This window comes from Leuciscus leuciscus, assembly GCF_965113295.1.
Source record: "Leuciscus leuciscus genome assembly, chromosome: 17".
NCBI lineage: Eukaryota > Metazoa > Chordata > Actinopteri > Cypriniformes > Leuciscidae > Leuciscus > Leuciscus leuciscus.
This window is the reverse complement of record NC_138741.1, coordinates 9,259,087-9,277,232: the sequence shown is the minus strand read 5'-3', so window position 1 is coordinate 9,277,232 and position 18,146 is coordinate 9,259,087. Positions and strand designations below refer to the sequence as shown.

The 18,146-nt window shown below is 37.8% G+C and overlaps 2 protein-coding genes across 2 annotated transcripts in view; both read left to right on the top strand.

Annotated features, from left to right (window-relative positions):
* ccdc88c (coiled-coil domain containing 88C) overlaps positions 1-7,075 on the top strand; it is a 57,778-nt gene extending 50,703 nt beyond the window's left edge. The window contains exons 27-30 of the mRNA XM_082143182.1: positions 580-654; positions 736-804; positions 3,117-3,364; positions 4,773-7,075. Coding sequence (XP_081999308.1) covers positions 580-654; positions 736-804; positions 3,117-3,364; positions 4,773-5,657 — 1,277 coding nt within the window. The 3' untranslated portion in view covers positions 5,658-7,075. The remainder of the gene's footprint in view (positions 1-579; positions 655-735; positions 805-3,116; positions 3,365-4,772) is intronic.
* Positions 7,076-8,610: 1,535 nt separating this feature from the next.
* Positions 8,611-16,291, top strand: gpr68 (G protein-coupled receptor 68). Its single transcript, XM_082143312.1, has 2 exons — positions 8,611-15,202; positions 15,248-16,291. The coding sequence occupies exon 1, from the start codon at positions 12,536-12,538 to the stop codon at positions 13,763-13,765; it is 1,230 nt and encodes a 409-aa protein (XP_081999438.1). The 5' UTR covers positions 8,611-12,535; the 3' UTR covers positions 13,766-15,202; positions 15,248-16,291.
* The last annotated feature ends 1,855 nt before the right edge of the window (positions 16,292-18,146 follow it).

Genomic DNA, 18,146 nt, shown 5'->3' with positions numbered 1-18,146 from the left:
TTAAACTGATTTCCAGGCTAAATTACTGATGGGTGTTCACGGTTAATGGCCCTACCTACTCAGTCAGCTTCTCAATTTTCGTCCATATTTAAGTTCAGTTGTTGAAGTTTCCGTTAAGAGAGTTTGTTGTTTTTCATACCGCATTAGTTTATTTAGCCATTAGCTAGTTTACATTGTGTAATGTGCCACGATGTACACATGGGGGCTTCATCTTTAAACACCACTGACCCTCTCAGTGACTCTCACCTCCCAGCCAAAAAGCCTGAAGCTCATTTCATCAATTCACTGTCAGCATAATAGCAAAGCGTTCACTCTAAACCAATGTTTATTTTCAAGCGCTTGAAGCTTTCTCAGATATCCACTGCACTGCGTAAACAAGCAGTCATGTTCGTACAAACGCACACAGGAAGACTGCAGTAGCCGGAAGCCTATCATGTCCAATAATGACACTGTTCTTAGAAGAGCATCTTTAAAAGCGGAACTAAATTGTGCGAGAAGAAATTATGTATTAAAAAATGTATGCTACATATACTGATATTTTGACTGCCACATTGTTGGACTACACTCTTTTACTTTTAGGGTTGGTCTCAGAGGAAGACTTGCGCCATCATTCCCCAGATGCTGGCTTTGGCAGCGGTGTCCATGGAAACATAGGTACGAGAATTAATCAATATGCCTTTTATAGCCTGTTTACTTCCTGCGCTTATTCAGTATGTGATGTGTGCCCCCCCACAGGCCACCGGCCCAGTTCTGCCGAATTCAGCCGCAACACCTCCAGCAGCAATTCCCCCATCAGTTCCAAAGGTGTGTGTGTGTGTGTGTGTGTGTGTGTGTGTGTGTGTGTGTGTGTGTGTGTGTGTGTGTGTGTGTGTGTGTGTGTGTGTGTGTGTGTGTGTGTGTGTGTGTGTGTGTGTGTGTGTGTGTGTGTGTGTGTGTGTGTGTGTGTGTGTGTGTGTGTGTGTGTGTGCGCGCGTGTGCCGTCTGTTACATATGCATGCATAGTCACTTCATTAGCTGCTATGGGAAATGCCACCCCCACACACTCTCAATTTCAAGAACTATTGAGACCGTAATTGTTTCTCAGGTTGAAACAAAGAACATTAGCATGGCTCCCAGACATTATTAATTTGCAGAGGCAGCTCTGTTGTCGAGAAAGCATTATTTAATTATAAATAAACAATTCAATTATTTAAGTTAATCAAATGGTTATTTCATTGAGTATTAATTAAATGTATTAATTTTTATAATACTTATTTTTATATTGGGTGTATTATTGTGGTATAATACACTAGCGTTCAAAAGTTTGGGGTTAGTACGATTTTTATTTTATTTATTTTTTTAAGAAATTAATACTTTTTTTCAGGTAGGATGCTAAAAAACAATTATTTTTCAAATAAATGCTGTTTTTAGCTTTCTATTTATCAACAAATCCTAAAAAAAAAGCACTATTTCCACAAGAATATTAAGTAGCACAGCTGTTTTCAACATTAATAATTGTTTAGTAATAAACATTGTTTCTTGAGCATCAAATCAGCAAATTAGAATGATTTCTGAAGGATCGTGTGACACTAAAGACTGGAGTAATGATGCTGAAAATACAGCTTTGCCATCATAGGAATAAATTACATTTTAAAATATATTAAATTAGAAAAACAGTTTTTTTTTTAATCAAATAAATACAGTCCTGGTGAGCATAAGAGACTTCTTTCAAAAAACATTGTGTTTACCCCAAACTCCAGTGTGTATTTCAGATTAACCCATCACTAAATGGCACTTAAAAACATATTTAACAGTTTTATCTATTTACATGTCAGTCAGCCTGTGTGTTTGTGACCAGAATAAGCTATGGACCAGTCATTTAGCTATTTACTCAAATGTCCAGCTATTTGAGAGAACTTTTATAATGATTTATTTACACAGTGTACGGTTGCTCTTTATTTTACAGTACGTGTACTTACAGTGTACTTACCTAAGAAAGTACTGGGTAATATGAGGTAACTACATGGGTTAAGGTTGGGTTTTAAGGGTAGGTTCAGGGTTAGTACATAGTATTTTAATTACTATAATAAGTACATAGTATGTACATGGGGAACAGGATTTTAAAATAAAGTGCTACCCGGTGGATTCATTTGGAGACTCGCAATCACTGTGGTGTGGCAAAGTAGTTTGTGGTGCTTGCTAAGAGAAGATAAAAATGATGATGTGCTTTTGATAATAAAGTATCTTGCATTTTTTTCCTCATTATTGATGAGATAAGACTTCCTAATGATCAGCGCTAGCCTATTAGCGCCGTGTGTTTTTTTTTATGAACTTGAAAGTGAGTTGGTCAGGGAAGCTTTTCAATGTGTTTTAGTGCTTTTTTTGGTGATTTATTTCATTTGTGGTATTTGATAAAGCAAGCATCATTACCCTTGTGAAAAAGTACACTTTACCATACTTTTAAAAAGAGTACTTAATATGGAAATAATATACTTTAAGACAATATACGTAATGTTTCCTGGCACTTAATTGCATGTTAATTGCAATTAAAAGAAAATGTATTTAAATTAATATTAAATGCAATAGCTTTTAAAGTACTTTTTGACCCAATTAAGTAAGACTTATGTACATATTTATGTGTACTTTCATAATTACTTCTATTGTCTTTGGTTTAAAAATATACTGCAGAATGGACTGAATAGCGTTTATGATTTAATAAAACACTTTGATGTTATTTATATTTAAAGTTTTATTTTCGATAACGTAGGTTTCTAATAAGTGACTAGATGAGACAGTTTGAGGTGTGACATTTTGCTCTACAACGTAAACTTCACACACTCAATATATCGTCAAGTAATGTTTACCACAGAAACCCCATTATAAAAAAAAACTTCTGGGTTCTGACATCATCCATGCATCACTCTACATCACCCTGATTTTTGTCTCCTGATTCAGATTGCGCGATAAAAACTCAGACTAGTGCGTGTAAATGCTGAATCTATAATTATACTTACTGTGTGAATAGTATTATTGACACACAGACCCACATTATATCTACCTTTTAATGTGCACATTTTTACGACCTCTCACACTCTTAAATTGTACAGTTCATCTTTTAATTTCCTGTCTTTCTCCAGGTTCTCTGGACTGTCTTCAGGGTCGATCTGCCAGTCTGTCAAGCGATGATGTCGTTGGACTGGGTCATGAGGGTTCACGTCTCAGTCAGTTGTCTCTGATTCCTCGTAGCTCCACCCTTCCCTGTGATGCCACTCCTGCTTCACGCTCTTCCCAGCGGCCCACTTCTCGGCGCCCGTCCTCTCCTGGCAGCGAGATGGTTACCCTGGAGCAGTTCTTGCAGGAGAGCAATGCCCTGTCCCCTCCCACTGTAAGTTGTTTTAACACTAATAACTATTTAACACCTCTTAGTAGATTTATTTGTTTGGTGGTTTGACCTTTTAATCCAGGTATAAGATGATCCTTTTGTGGAAATAATGACACATTATCAGAATAATTAGCAGTTGTTTGTAGGGGATTTAAAAATCTGTGGTGAATCATACATCGTAGTAAAAGTTGTGGGTGAAAAAGGGAAAGATGTGGGTGAATATTTATGCAGTGAGAATGGCAAAAGGGATCTTTTTAAATGTAACTCATGGTCAGTTGAGACATTTATGCTTCTTAATAAATTAAGCCTGATATTTGATCTGCACTATGGATTGTTGCTTGCTAATTACGGATTAAGATAATGTATTTTGAGTGCTGTGTGAGATGTTTATAATAGAGATGTTGACCGTGATGGATCTTAACCATTTCAGCTAGTGGCCATAATATTCATATTTGATATACATGTCTGTTATCATAAAGGAATATAATATGTTTTCTGCATGCAAATTTTGAGAAATGCATGCAACAGGATTCCCATGGTCATAAACAATTAAAATAATTTTTAATAATTTTAAAACGATGATTTCCAGTGATGGGGTTCCCCTCCCCCCCAATTTTTTATTTATTTGTTAGAGTCGTTGAATTTTAAAATTAAGGATTCAACAGGGCTGCCAACTTTCACACATTCAGCTTGAGACTCACACACTTATCTCACACTCTCATACCACAAGTCCATTTTCTCACACAGCAAAGAGGACAGACAATAAGCTGACGACAAGACAGCAGGTTACTTATGATATGGAACCAAGTCTCCAAGCTGAACATTGACAGCCCTGGGATTAAGTGTTATTTAAATTAGTTAAATATTTTTAACACCTTTTTATTGTTGTGCACACAATTATTGTTTTTGTCAAAAATCATGAGATTAATTACAGTCATTTTATTAAATTAGCAATTCATGTATTCAGTTAACCCTTGTTGAGCCCTTCAACAGAGAGAGTAAAAACTAAATCTGTTTTTTATGTTTATATAGATATATATCTAACATTGTTTCATCATAAAGTAATTTTTATATAATATAATAATAATAATAATAATAATAATTTGCTTTAGTATAACATTGCATAAAGAAGCATAAATATTGTAGTCAATATTGTTTTTATACAAATGAAAATATACATGGAAACATAATAGCTGCCTTTCTATTGTAGTAAGGGGTTTCCTTACAAGAGGAGGGGTTCTTTGGCATCTAAAAGCTCTGGGAACCCTGCATGTAATTACCATTGTAATCTTGAAAATTTGGTGCACAATGGGATACAAAGGTTTTTGTTTTGTTTTTTGTTGTTGTTTTTTTGCAGAAAGCTTTATGATGATTTAGTTTAATTTGATGATTATGTGTCTTTTTTTTTTAGGTGCAGACAGGAAGTCGAGAGGATCTGGTGACTGATTTCTTTACCAGATCTACTCGACCTGTCCCTCTGCGAGAGGGCGCTAAAACTCCCACCAATTATGTCACTCCAACCATCAAGAATACTCCACCTGAACCAGATGTTCGGGCCACTAAACCTGGACACAGTGTCAAACCAAGCATTCGTCTCACAGAAACCTCCACACCTCCATCTCAGTCGCAAACCCTTCCCAACCGAGGGGCAGGACTGCGGCCCTCACCTCTGCAGCAGTCCAATCCTCGCACCAGCCTGAGCCGAACGTTCAGCCTGGCCTCAGCAGACCTCCTCCGCTCCAACGGACCAGACAGCTACCGCACCGAGGCCAGTTCTCCCAGCCAAAACGACGTGGTGTTGAGGAGGTCTGGTGCAGTCGCCAGAGAAAGACCCATGTCCGCTAGGCTGGCTGGATCCTCGCCTCTACCTGGAGACCCAGGGCACCTGTCCGTCGACCCCCGTCGCCTATCTCTTGCTCCACCGAGAGATGAGTTGTCCCTGGCTTGTCCGCCCCCAATGCACTCTTCTTCTACATCGCTGCAGGCTGAACGGGAATTCGTTGGGAGTGCTAGTAGCCGGGCTGGAGCGGTCCGTTCTGGACCTGCTCAAACCCGAGCAGCGCCCCACCGTGGTGAGGTGGCCATGGTGACTCCGGTGCGAGCTGTATCAGCATTGAGGCTGAAGGATTTGGAAGAGGAACCCCAGGAACAAAGGCAGGCAGAGTCGCCTCTACTGAAGAAAACAGACACTGCGGACTTGAGCTGCGCCGCCAAGGAGGAGCCCAACAGCAAACCTGCTTCTCCTGACCCCAACAATGACCCTCAGACTGTGTGGTATGAGTATGGCTGTGTGTAGAACCTCGGACACATGTTTGACGTATGAAACTGCACTGTAAACAAAGAAAAGCCTCAGGCAGCTCCAGTATATCTGGGAGGCTGGTCACGTCCCTCCATTCTCCATTTCTCCAGGTGCTTCAAAGGCACCAGGTGCATTTGAGGGTCTTGCACACGTTCACACTGACCTGGAAATGAATGTATGGGGCACTTGAATGTATTTTTTCCCCTTCGTATCAAATCGAACGCCTTTGATTTCCGCAGCTCCAAGGCAGGCCAGTTCACGTTCTATTCTGAATGTGGAAAACAAACGTTGGGCTGTGTGCTCGGAGCCACTCCCAACTTAATTACTGAGTAGCGACTGCATCCATCTTTAGGAGGCGCAGGACAGTTGCAGGTCCATCACCAAGACAGCCTCACAGGGACCCATTATGGGAAGCGGCCTCTCTCTCACTCGCTCCCTGCTGACAGACCAAACAATCTGCTCTTTTCTGCTTCTTGTGGGTGACCATGTATTTGCTGACCTGGGTTTGGCTCAGATTCTGTTCAGAGGCAAGAGGACAACACAGAGCCAGAAAGAGAGAGACAGACTGGAGAAGTCAGTTGGACAAAGAAAGCACCTAAGGTGGATCACTGTTTAGGGAATGCGTTTTAAGTTGGAATCTAGAGTACTGGACACATTGCCCTGTTTCACGCAAACAGGGTTGTACTAAAGAGAATCTGAGGCTCAGTTTGGTTTTTCCAACACACTCATTTTATAACACTGCACATCTGTTCTAATGACTAGAAGTTCTTTAATTGGTTTATTTATTAATGTCTTTGAGACAATTAAATGACACTTGTTTGTTTGGTTGTTTTAATGTGCGTGTATGCCTAATTTTCCAAGATTTCTTTTGTTTTGCGTGGTTGATGGGTAAGTCTGATGATGTTGTATAGTATACTGGAAGAATGGACTTGTCTGATTGTAAAAAAATTCTTAAGTGAAGCATGTAGGTGAAAAAGCCCATGGATTCCTGGGATCCTTCAATCATGTCACCAATCTAGTGTTCTTTGTTCCCTGTCAGTGGTGCTTTTCTGCCATCTCATTTCACCATCTCCAACTTCTCAAGGTCTGCCGTGGCAAGAGCTGGTCACCGAAGGAGATGGTGGATCTTCATAGAAATATATTTGGAGCAAGCATTCACACTGGATGTGTAAATATAAGGAGAGTCTCCTGTTTGAGTGTGCACGACTACTGGTTAAATGATTTTAGATATACAACTGTTTTATACACTACTGCACATGAACATAGATCATTAACTGTAAGATATGGTGTGAGTAGATACCCTAACAGCCTTTTACACTTAATGTAAAATTTATTGTGAATGATAGAAGCCTGTTTAGAGAAAGCTGTTGTCCAAAACCTAAACTCTTTGTAATAAAGCTTTTTTTTTTTTTAAACATTCTCTGAAGTTTCAGTAAATGATACCGTATATTTGCTGTTTTAGTTTCTAGAATGTCATGTTTATTAAAAAAAATCATTTTATCAACAGATTAGCATAACTTAAGATGTCACTTGATCTGTCCAATTCAGGATCAAATGTTGGTTTGTAGTTATTGATAAACTTCTATTTCCCATAAATTAGACAAAATATTAATTGGTTTGATCTTTTTTCAATAACTTCGATATAAGAGTTGAAAGTTGATGTTACAATTTGAGAATTGTTTTATCATGCCATAAAAAGTGTCCAAACTTCATTGCCAGTAAGGGATGGTAAATAAAAAAAATTTGCAACTGAGGAAATCATGCAGTAACAGGATTGCACGCAAAATGTGGGACTTTTTTTTTTTTTCGTGAATTTTTTTTCAGTAAAAATTAGTTTGTAATTAAAACATTTTTACTGCAATGTAGATTACAAAATCAGAATATTGACATTTTAATTGCTGGGTTTAAAACTAGCTATTTTTCATGCTAGTTAAATGTTGTTTTTTTAACAAAAAATGTTAGTATAATACAAAATTTGTTGAAATTCACTTCCGGAGTGCATTTCATAGGGATACGAAGTTCCATTTCAAAATGAAGAGGATTTCCATCTTTTATCCATGTAATAGCCTCCAAACACTATACATAAATATAGAGGGGATTTCTGCATATGGTTTAAAAAATATAAAATATGTCCCCAACTATGGGGTTCCCCTCAGTGAATCTCAGCCATTTCCACCACTGGCTATATAGGACACCAAAGTGTGCGTATTCCAGGAATGAACCAACGCATTTAAGATCTTTTCCTTTGCCATTGTGAACAATACCATTGAGGGAACCTTAGATTTCACTTAATACATGTGAAAATTTCAAAACAACTGACGGAACATGTAGTGTTTGCATTAAATTTGATGAAATCTGAAAATCTGAATATTCAGAAATCAGAATATGGATGAAAATGAACTCAACAACATAAAAAATGGGACTATAACATATGCAACAACAAATAGGCTAACAAAAATGTAATAAGAGGAATTTTTAAATGGTAACCATATTGTAAAACTTTTTTCCCGACGGTTTTCTCTAAACACTTTAAAACAACTTATATAAAAAAAAAAAGCTTTATATTCTGCATCTACATTGTGCTTCTCTCATCCTTTCTTCACTCCACAGATTTAACTTAATGGTCTTCAATCTCTGACTTGAATTTCCTAATAGCACACTTATTTCAACAACAACAAAAAAAAGTAGATTATACATGTCAACTACTTAATAGCCAGTGAATGTCAAATTAATTTAATGAATTTGAGTAGCCTATAATTACTGAAGCTGAAAGTTCGCCCACTTTACCTGAATCCCACTGGCCCACTTTATTTAATATTTAAACACCTTACAAGAAAACTATTTCATCATTTAAAGAAATAGTGTCTCTTTAATTAAAGACAATTGTCATGCACTTAAAGTGTAAACCCATTGAGCACAGTAGGCTATATCAAACTTATATGTCCAACACCTGCATTCACCCTATAGCTGCGTTTAGTGTCAGTTCTGACATGCACAGACTGTTCAGCAGTTACTCGGAACGCGTCTATAATGACCTAAACACGCATTATGTCTAGGTTCACAATATGAGACACGTCCTGTTTCTGGGGAAGACCCTTGAGTGTTGAGTGACTAATTGCGCGCATCATCGCGTAAAACGGTTGACGCAATTTGTGTATTTTTCCTTTTCAGACGCAATAACCTCGGAACACGCGCGTGATCTTATCTCTGCAAAAATGTTCACTTCTGCGAGTAAGCGACAAAAAACAGGCTCCTGTCTATCACAGAGTCTGAGGAGCTGTTGAACTCGAGGATATGATCGAGGATACATCACACTTCAGAAATGGCTCGAATGACAGGCGTGGAATTAAAAGCAATCTGAAGGTAATACACTTTGATTATCTGATACACTAAGAAATAATACTATGTAGGCTACTATGGTAATTGTTGTAGTAGGCTAAAACTGAGCACTTTGGTAACATACAAGTAAAAGATGAAAAATAAGACTTTCTAATAAGACCCCACAAAAAACATATTATAGGCTATAAAAGATAAAGTTACCTAACAATAATATATCGTGGTATATCTGCTTGAGAATATCATGCGACTTAACGTGTAACGTTAGGCTAGTCAAATAAATGCTGCTGCTTTATATTTCACAGCTTTCCACAAGCTGTTTAACGCATTTTTTTACTATAATTGAAAATGATATATAATTTAGCCTATCAGCCTGATCGTTTCTCAAGTAGGCTACGTTGCGACAATCGCAAATGGCATCTCTGACCAACAGGTCTGTGAAATTATTCAAACACATAATATAACGCGGTGCTACGGATGAGAAATTAACATTAAGTTTAACCCGTGTAAGGGTTCCAAAATGTTTTATTCCGCACAAATGCAAAACTAATCAAAAAATTAGGCTACATTACTATCGTGCAAGTGTGAGGAGAATGGTAAGATAATTGTGAATAAATGGCTTTTTAGGCTACTTTGAAATCTGCAATTTTATAATGTAAAAAAGCCAGTTATACTCCAAGTGGTGCAATGAGACGGCGCAAACAGCAATAGCTTAATACATTAACAATAAACTCGATTATTATGTAGCCTACCAAATATATTGCAGTTGTTTCTTATTACGTTTTTTAGGCTATGTCAGACCTTGGACAGTAATGCTACCGGTGGGATTACATGGCTTTAGGTTAAACATTTAATGTCCAAAGTAAGCGTGTCAGCAGAGATGTTCAAGCACACGGTTCCCCGAGTCTGAGTGAGCAGGAGGAATAGGGTTATTTGAGTTTATGTTAGACTGCCTCTCCCGAGTATTGAACCTTAATTAGGCTAAACGTTCTCAGTTTCATAATTAAAAGGCAGAAAATGTACATCATCTTACAAACATACTGGATGGCTGCTGATTTGGGGATTTTAGTTTGGAGGGCACAATTTAAAAAAATTATTAAAAATAATTACTAGCTGTTTAAAAATAATTATAGTAATGGAAACCCCCATTAGTTCAACTGGATTTTTGATTCAAAGAACTTCCTCCTGTGGCAGCTAGTCCTGGAGTCCCCTGTACGGATTTATTAATAAAATATGGTTACACTTAATTTTGATGGTCCCCTTTAGACATTCCGTTGACAAACGTTGCACCTACGTCAACTAACTCTCATTGGAGTATTAGTAGAGTGTAAGTAGACTGTTAGGGTTAATAAGTTGACATTGCAAAGTTTCTCATCGTCAGTCCAATTTCTGTTTGGGGACCATCATAATAAAGCAGATATTTTGCAGGCGAGAGTTAGTTGACATGTAGCTTCAATGTTACTTATAGTCAAAATAATGTCTAAAGGGGACCATCAAAATAAAGTGTTACCTAAAATGGGTAACTGAGTTTGAATTCAAATTGGATGTTTGAAACCACTGGAGAAAGATGCACATCTGTGACCACACTTCAATTGAATTCTGTTTCTATGTTGCACAGCAACCTCTACAGCTTGGCTGAAAAATGTCTGCTCTAATTAGTGATGATGAATAATGCATTTATTGGACTACTGAACCACGTGTTGTGCCTAAGAACACACCCATTGTAACACGTTGCCTCTCTTGTACTGCTATTTTATACTGAAAAATGAAATGCTTGTTTCTGTTATTATCATATATATGACTTCATTGAAATGTAATAGAGGAATGTAATGGTGCACTCACTGGGCAAGACCTACTTGTCAAATGTCAAATCTCTAAGTCCCTTAGGTTGATGTTGAAGCTGGCTCAATATATCAAATACAAAATCCGAAGTAACCTCCTAGAACAGAAAAACAATTCTGCTAAAAAAACCTTTCCCATATTGAGACACTGTTCTGGGTAATGTTGTACTCGCACAGATGTCGTGCATCACTCTCTGAGCAGTATTACTGAAGGTGTTGTGTATGACTCAGATGCAGGGAAACATTCTTAAGCATTTAATAGATTGGTGATGAAAAGTGTTGTTCACGCTGGTTCATTTGTCTGTTATATGTTGTGTTCCACAGAAGTCACAGCCAAGGCCTCACTCCCAATATATCAGATATCCTTTCATCAGCTCGACATTCTGTGTAACAGGTCATGGTCAGTTTGAAAAGGGCAATGTATCTTACTCAAATCCATAATGTGAATTGGGATTGAATACATCGGATCATTTCACATTGATAAATGAATCAAATACCTATGCTGACATCGAAGCCAAGTGCAAAAGACATTGTGCAGTTGAATTCTTTCTGAATTCAATAGTTTAGTAAGAGCACTTTTTAACACTTCCTTCAAGTTAATATCTTTTTCTGTATGTTTAGAATAGTTCAGAGTCTGAAGGACGCAGCCCACACACAAATCATTTGTCATTCAGAAAATAGCAGCCTGAGGATGTTATCAAGATGGCTGCTATTTTCTAAGCATGCAGAAGAACAACTTCTGTCAGCATAAATTGAGAGAAACCCAAATCATTTTGACAAGTATGTCAAGTACAGCAAGCAATCAAATCTTACAACGGTGGTAAGAAAATGTGCTGCTTTAGCTGAAATTGACCAAAAAATAATAATGTGTTGTAGTTTTATGGTAACTTTCATAGAGAGAGCTGGAGGAAAATGTAATTTTCTAGACCAACCCGGAAGTTAGCATCACCCTGGTTCCCTCGATTACTTTCTTTAAAATCTACAAGTTTGTGTTAGAATAGTTTGCAAGAGCGTGAGTATAAACTCAACGAGACTGTAAATGCACATTAGTCAGGAGATAGAGAGTTTTTAAATTTGGCGTGACTTACTTAACCTGCAGGACTCTATAGTTGTCATTTGAAGCGTTGTGATTTTCCCCATTCATTTTAGTTTTTTTGGGTGTCTCCTCATCCTATACTTGGACTAGGTATCACCAACTACATCACGATACAATACTCATTGCCAAACTTGAGCCACGATTCAATACATTGTGATGCATCACACTATCATAAGTGGATTATGACGGAAACACAAATGTATGTGAAAGACCCACAGTGCATTTAAAATCTAGTACTGTTTTAACATCTTAAGCTTCTAGTTGCAGTACAAACAAAAAACGTAGTTGTAAACAAGTTGTGTACTCAAAGTTTGGTACTACTGTTATATATACTTTTAAGTATACTTTTATACACTAAAAAGTGGGCCAATTTAGTCCCAAGTAGTATTGAAGTAGTACACTCACAGTACAAGTATACTACTACTACATTGATATTGGTAAACAAAGTACACTTCAAAATATTCTTCAACTTTACTTAAGTATACTTAATAAAGGGAACTCAAAGTATACTTTGCAAGGGAATACAAACCGGACATACTAAATCTGCCATGTTGGCTTTGTAATGTAACAACTTAAGCTACGAACATTACGACTCCTTTCCCATGGTGTACGATGCATACATCAAAATCTCTGAAAGCTGTAGTCCAGGTTTTATGAATCCTGTGATGGTATTTGGACATACTAATCATTTGACAATATTTTGTTTGCTTCCTTTAGAATTGATGGAATGTTATTCGGAGACCTCTGTTGGTTACGAATGTCCTACACTCATTGAGAAACATGAGGTTGGAAAGATGAACATGTCTGAGGAGCAAATCAACTGCACTATAAGCCACGAGATTCACCAGTACCTGTTTTCAGGTGCGTACATCCTAGTCCTGCTAGTGGGTCTTCCCGCCAATGCTTACTCGCTCTACCATGCCTGGCTGCAACTAAAAGCCCGAAATGAGCTGGGGGTCTACTTGTTAAACCTGACCATATCGGATCTGCTGTACCTGGCCTCCTTGCCCCTCTGGCTCCAGTATATTTTCCAGGGGGACGACTGGAGCGGCTCGGAGTGGCTCTGTCAGCTGTGTGGTTTCCTGCTCTACGAGAACATCTATGTCAGCATTGGTTTTCTGTGTTGTATCTCCATTGACCGCTACCTTGCAGTGGTCTACCCCTTCCGCTTCTCCGCTTTCAGGACGGTACGAGCAGCAGCACTGGTCAGTACGGTGGTCTGGCTCAAAGAGCTTGCCGTAGGAGTGGTGTTTTTCCGACATAAGGAGCTCAGCAAGGACAAGCATAACCAATCTGTGTGCTTTGAGCACTATCCCATGAAGACATGGGAGTACCCGATAAACTACTACCGTTTTTACATAGGCTTCCTGTTCCCTTTAGGAATCCTCTCAGTGTCGTACTTTCGAGTCCTCCGAGCAGTGGGCAAGAGTGCAGGCACGCAGACTGCCCAGAAAACGCGCATCAAGTACCTGGTGACCAGCACCATTGTCATCTTCCTGGTGTGCTTCTCGCCGTACCACGTCTTCCTGCTGGTGCGCACTGTATTTGAGCGGGACTGCGCTTTCATTGAGAACATTTTCAATTACTACCATTTCTCTCTGTTGCTTACTAGCTTTAACTGCGTGGCGGACCCAGCGCTCTACTGTTTTATCAGTGAAAATGCACAAAAGGGCATCCAGAAGGCTCAGGATGCTTGTACTCGGGTCTTCTGCTGCTGCTCAAAAAGTCATGGAAGGTTCAGCACGCACTCCACTGAGATGGCAGTCACCCATGATAATGTTAAAGGCACGTCAGTGGTGACACTCTTGCAGCAGATCAAAACTGAAGTTTGAACTTTTTTCTCTAATAGACATCATACAGTTTAGCTACAGGCTCTTCGGTGGACAAGCATATGGAAGCATCCTAGATGTATAGTCACATGCAGTCAACATACAGTTGTTTTACATTGGTTAAAACATTAGCCTGCTGTTTTAGTGTCATATTGCAATATTTCATGGTTTTGGTAAGCTAACATTCTACTGTTATGTGGTGTAATTCTCAGGGATTCCTACAGTACCTTTATAATCACCTGTGGTTGACGTTTGAGGTGTCAATATCCGATGATCTAAAAATGTACTATTTTAATGTACTGTTCCAAGTCCCTTTTGCTACATTTGCATGTAGCGGTTAAACGTTGTGTCCAAGAATAAAGCCATTTCTGCTTTTATACCTCATAGGTTTCAGTTCCTGGGTCTCATTTATAAAATGGTGCGTAGAAACTGTCCTACATTTGATCTTACAGTCATTTCTTAAATATGCATACATGCGATTCAGAGAAAGAACGTACACACAAAAAACGTGTTCACGTCTCTCTTCCAGATATTAAATCTATGAATCGCAAATGATCTTGAAATTGTGAGCAACTGAATAGTTTCAGATCTCAGCCCTGTAATGTCAATAACATATAAAAGATTAGTCAACGTCCAAATGCTTTAATGGCGAGCAGCAAGAATTGCTTAAAATTCCAAATACATGCAGTTCTCCGACTCTCTGCCACAAGGAAAAGTGCGTACATCTGCTTAGACCCTGACATAGCACTAAGCACTTTTCTATGTCAAAGACTGTTTTTATAAATATGAATGTTGGTGTGAATTTTAGCATACGCACATTCTAAGATCAAATCTGTTCGTACGCACGTTTTATAAATGAAGCCCCCAGAGACAGTCAGACTGCTAGCATGACAGGAAAAGGCCTTCATTGTCTTCAATAGTTTAAATTTAAATTCTGTCATCATTTACTCACCCTAATACTATTCCATACCTGTACAGCTGTCCCATACACTGAAAATCAACAGTGACAAGGGGCTTTAAAAGTGGTCAAAGGTCTGTAAAAGTAGTCAATTTACAATATATTCTAACTGAAGTCGTTAGTCACTGAAAATCTCTTTTTGACATGTCAACTTTGCGTGTCAGATTTAGTTAAGAGGCTTGAGAACCAATGGCATTTGTCTGCCAATCTGCACCTTGATGCAAATGTGTGCTTAATTATTGTGATTTGAGAGATAAGGAGGGAAAATGTATCAGTAAATATGATTAAAATGGTGGTTGTAAGGCTTCAGAAGTCTTGGAATAGGCTATAAGTTTCATGGACTAATGTGGCAATACTTTTAGAGATTTATTGGAGCTTAAAGGGTTAGTTCACCCAAAAATGAAACATTTAAACAATGATCATCGAACATAAACAGAAGCTAAACCGAACATGCTTGACGCGTTGGTCATTGGTTCTCGCACGTCAAGCGAACATGCTTGAGCTTCCGTTTCTTCCGAGCTCTTCAGAAACTTGGACTAAACCACTTAACTCATATGGACCAGTTTTACGATCTCTTTATGAACTTTTTGAAGAGTCAAAGTGGTAGTTGCGTAGCTGTCAATGGAGGGACAGAAAGCTCTCAGATTTCATCAAAAAGATCTTAATATGTATTCCGAAGATGGAAAAGAACGGCATGACAGACTTACAGGTTTAGAACATCATGAGAGTGAGTAAATGATGACAGAATTTTCATTTTGGGGTGAACCTTTACTTTAAGAAAAGAAAAGAAAAGCAATGAAGCCTTTTCTTTGTCACCTGCTCAGCTTTTTTTTAATAGTAAGGCATGGAGAACACAGACAGTGAAGGGTCAGCCACCCCCAACCAGACCATTTTAATATGGACAGCTTCCCACTGTAATATCACATCCTAGGAAAATAGTTGAGGAAGAAGTGATGGTTGCTTCCAGAAATCATGGATCTTTTGTTTGCACAAACCGCTGACTTAAATAAAGGTGATGAGTGTTTGGTGCAGTGTTTACATTTTTAAGATGGAAGTGACCACAGCTTATACCAGTTTGAGTGAGTGACCTGAACTGAAACAACAGACGTGGAAGTGCTCTCTCATTCCTGCTCATTCAAACTATGTTTACAATGAAGACTCAACATGCATGCAGTTTGTATGTAACCAAACCAGGTTATTTCATGATTTCACATAGTGACAGCTGTTCAGTTTCATGTATGAGATTTTTATTATTGGTTTTTATACTGTTTATTGTTTGTGGTGCGCAAATCACTGGCAATGATTGTATTATTACACAGTGCATGAAGACAGAAATTATGCTGTACAGCAGGGGTATAAAAAGTACAGAGAAATTGTATTTAATTATGGGTACTCTTACAAAAATCTGACTAGTTACCTTTTTTGAAGATAGGATGTTCTCTTTAGGGTGTCTGATCAATGAATTTTGGTTTTGTTTGGCATGTAAGCCTCAGTAAAATGTATAAAATATGGACTTAAAAAATAAAAAATAAAATAAAAAACATGACAGCAGTATATGCAAAACAACCTAATCATGATTTCCACTTTTTTTCCCTTACAAATACAGTAGCCAAGCTAGCAAGCTAACATACTACACAGACAAACGGTAAGTGAATATGACAAAAAAGAGTGTCAAAATGGTTGTAAAAATAGCATGGGAGAAATATTGAGTAAAAAGTCCTCATAAATATGATATGGAGGAGCACAAATGACTGAAAATGATACTTAAAGCAATATGTATGCATCTCATTTCTCCTCAAAAGTTGGATATTAGTATTCTCCTCAATGGTTAAGTAGCAAAAACAAGACTTAAAGGAATACATGATGATATACCATCCCTTTAACTCAAACAGGAGATAGAAATTAACGCTCCATTAAAAATGTCTCTTCTTTGGTTCAGAGAAACGCTTTCATCAGATACTTGTCCTGTTTGTTTAGTTATGGCCCTTTTTTCTTTTCTTTTTTCTTTTTTTTTGCTGTCTTTGTTTGGTTTTGATTATTTTACTTGTTGGAAGCAGAATTGAGACATTAAACAAAGGTGCATAAACAGAAGCTTAAATACAGCTGTGCCTGTGATTAATTAGTATAAAGTCATATTCCCACTAAAAACGCATCCAGCACCATTTTTAAAGAAAATGAGGAATTGGCCTATTTATTTTTATTTTCAGAGCCAGACTAATGAAAAGTCTGCCATTTAATTTACTTTATGATTAAAGGTTTTGGGATGATCTTCTCCAGTGTTGATTTTGGTCGAACCTTGGAAGAGGGAAAGACATTTATCTCTAAAAAGGTCTGTGATAATATACAAATATCCAAATAACATGAATGTGTTATGTAACATGGATCTGAACTAAAACAGCTGCCAGGAGGCCTACAATACATGAGAGAAGTTGTGTAACACTATGGTATTTCTTTTTTTTCTCTTAAGTTCCTTGGAGTACAACTTGAATAATATTGTATAATAATTTATTATTTATTAGTTCCCATGGTAAAATCAAATACCATCACATAGTATCACCCATGAATATAATCAAATGTGCCAATTAATTAGATGTAATAGCCTAATTAAAGCTGCACTACCTCACTTTGGCATCTTTGTCGCCATCTGTGTTTGAAAATAAAATCGCATGTATTGGATGAATCTAATGTTTTGAGTAATCGCTAATTACTACCTATGATTGCTATTTCGGAGCGGATCTGTCACGCTACAAACAATACTGATAGAATGCTCAATGAAGTATAAGATAATATGTAACTTGAACAAGTATCATATATGCCGCTGTGGTTTCGTGTTTTGTTTTGACAGGGGTGTCACTTTACCTTCTTGACTGTCTGCATTTCAAAGTTTCTTTGTTTTGGGTGATTCTCCAGAGTTGCTGTTTAAAGTGTCCCTATTATGGATTTTTGAAAATGACCTTTCATGTAGTGTGTAACATAGTTCTAAGTGAATGAACACATCCTGCAAAGTTTTAAATCTGAAAGTGCATCGTATATAAAGTTATTGTCTTTCAAAAGTAAGAGTCGAGCTCTGAGTCAATGAAATGAATTGTTTTTCAAACGAGTCATTAGCCGTTTCGTTGTGAAGTCAAGACGAAACATTAGCATATTGGCCGCCCATTTATTGCGCGCGCCGACACCAGGGAAAACTTGAACCTCAAACCTGCAGCTTATTCCTGTGGATACTTTTAGGATTACAAGACACGCGGTAGACCAATCACAACAGACTGAGCTGTCTGGCCAATCAGAGCAGAGTAGCTCGCGGAAAGGAGGGATTTAGAGAGATTGATTCACCTGACAAGTCGTTTGAGAATCATTGAAAATGTGGTGATGTATATTATGAGAAAATTAAACCGTTTTTTGACCTTTGATGCATGTAAACCTGTTGTA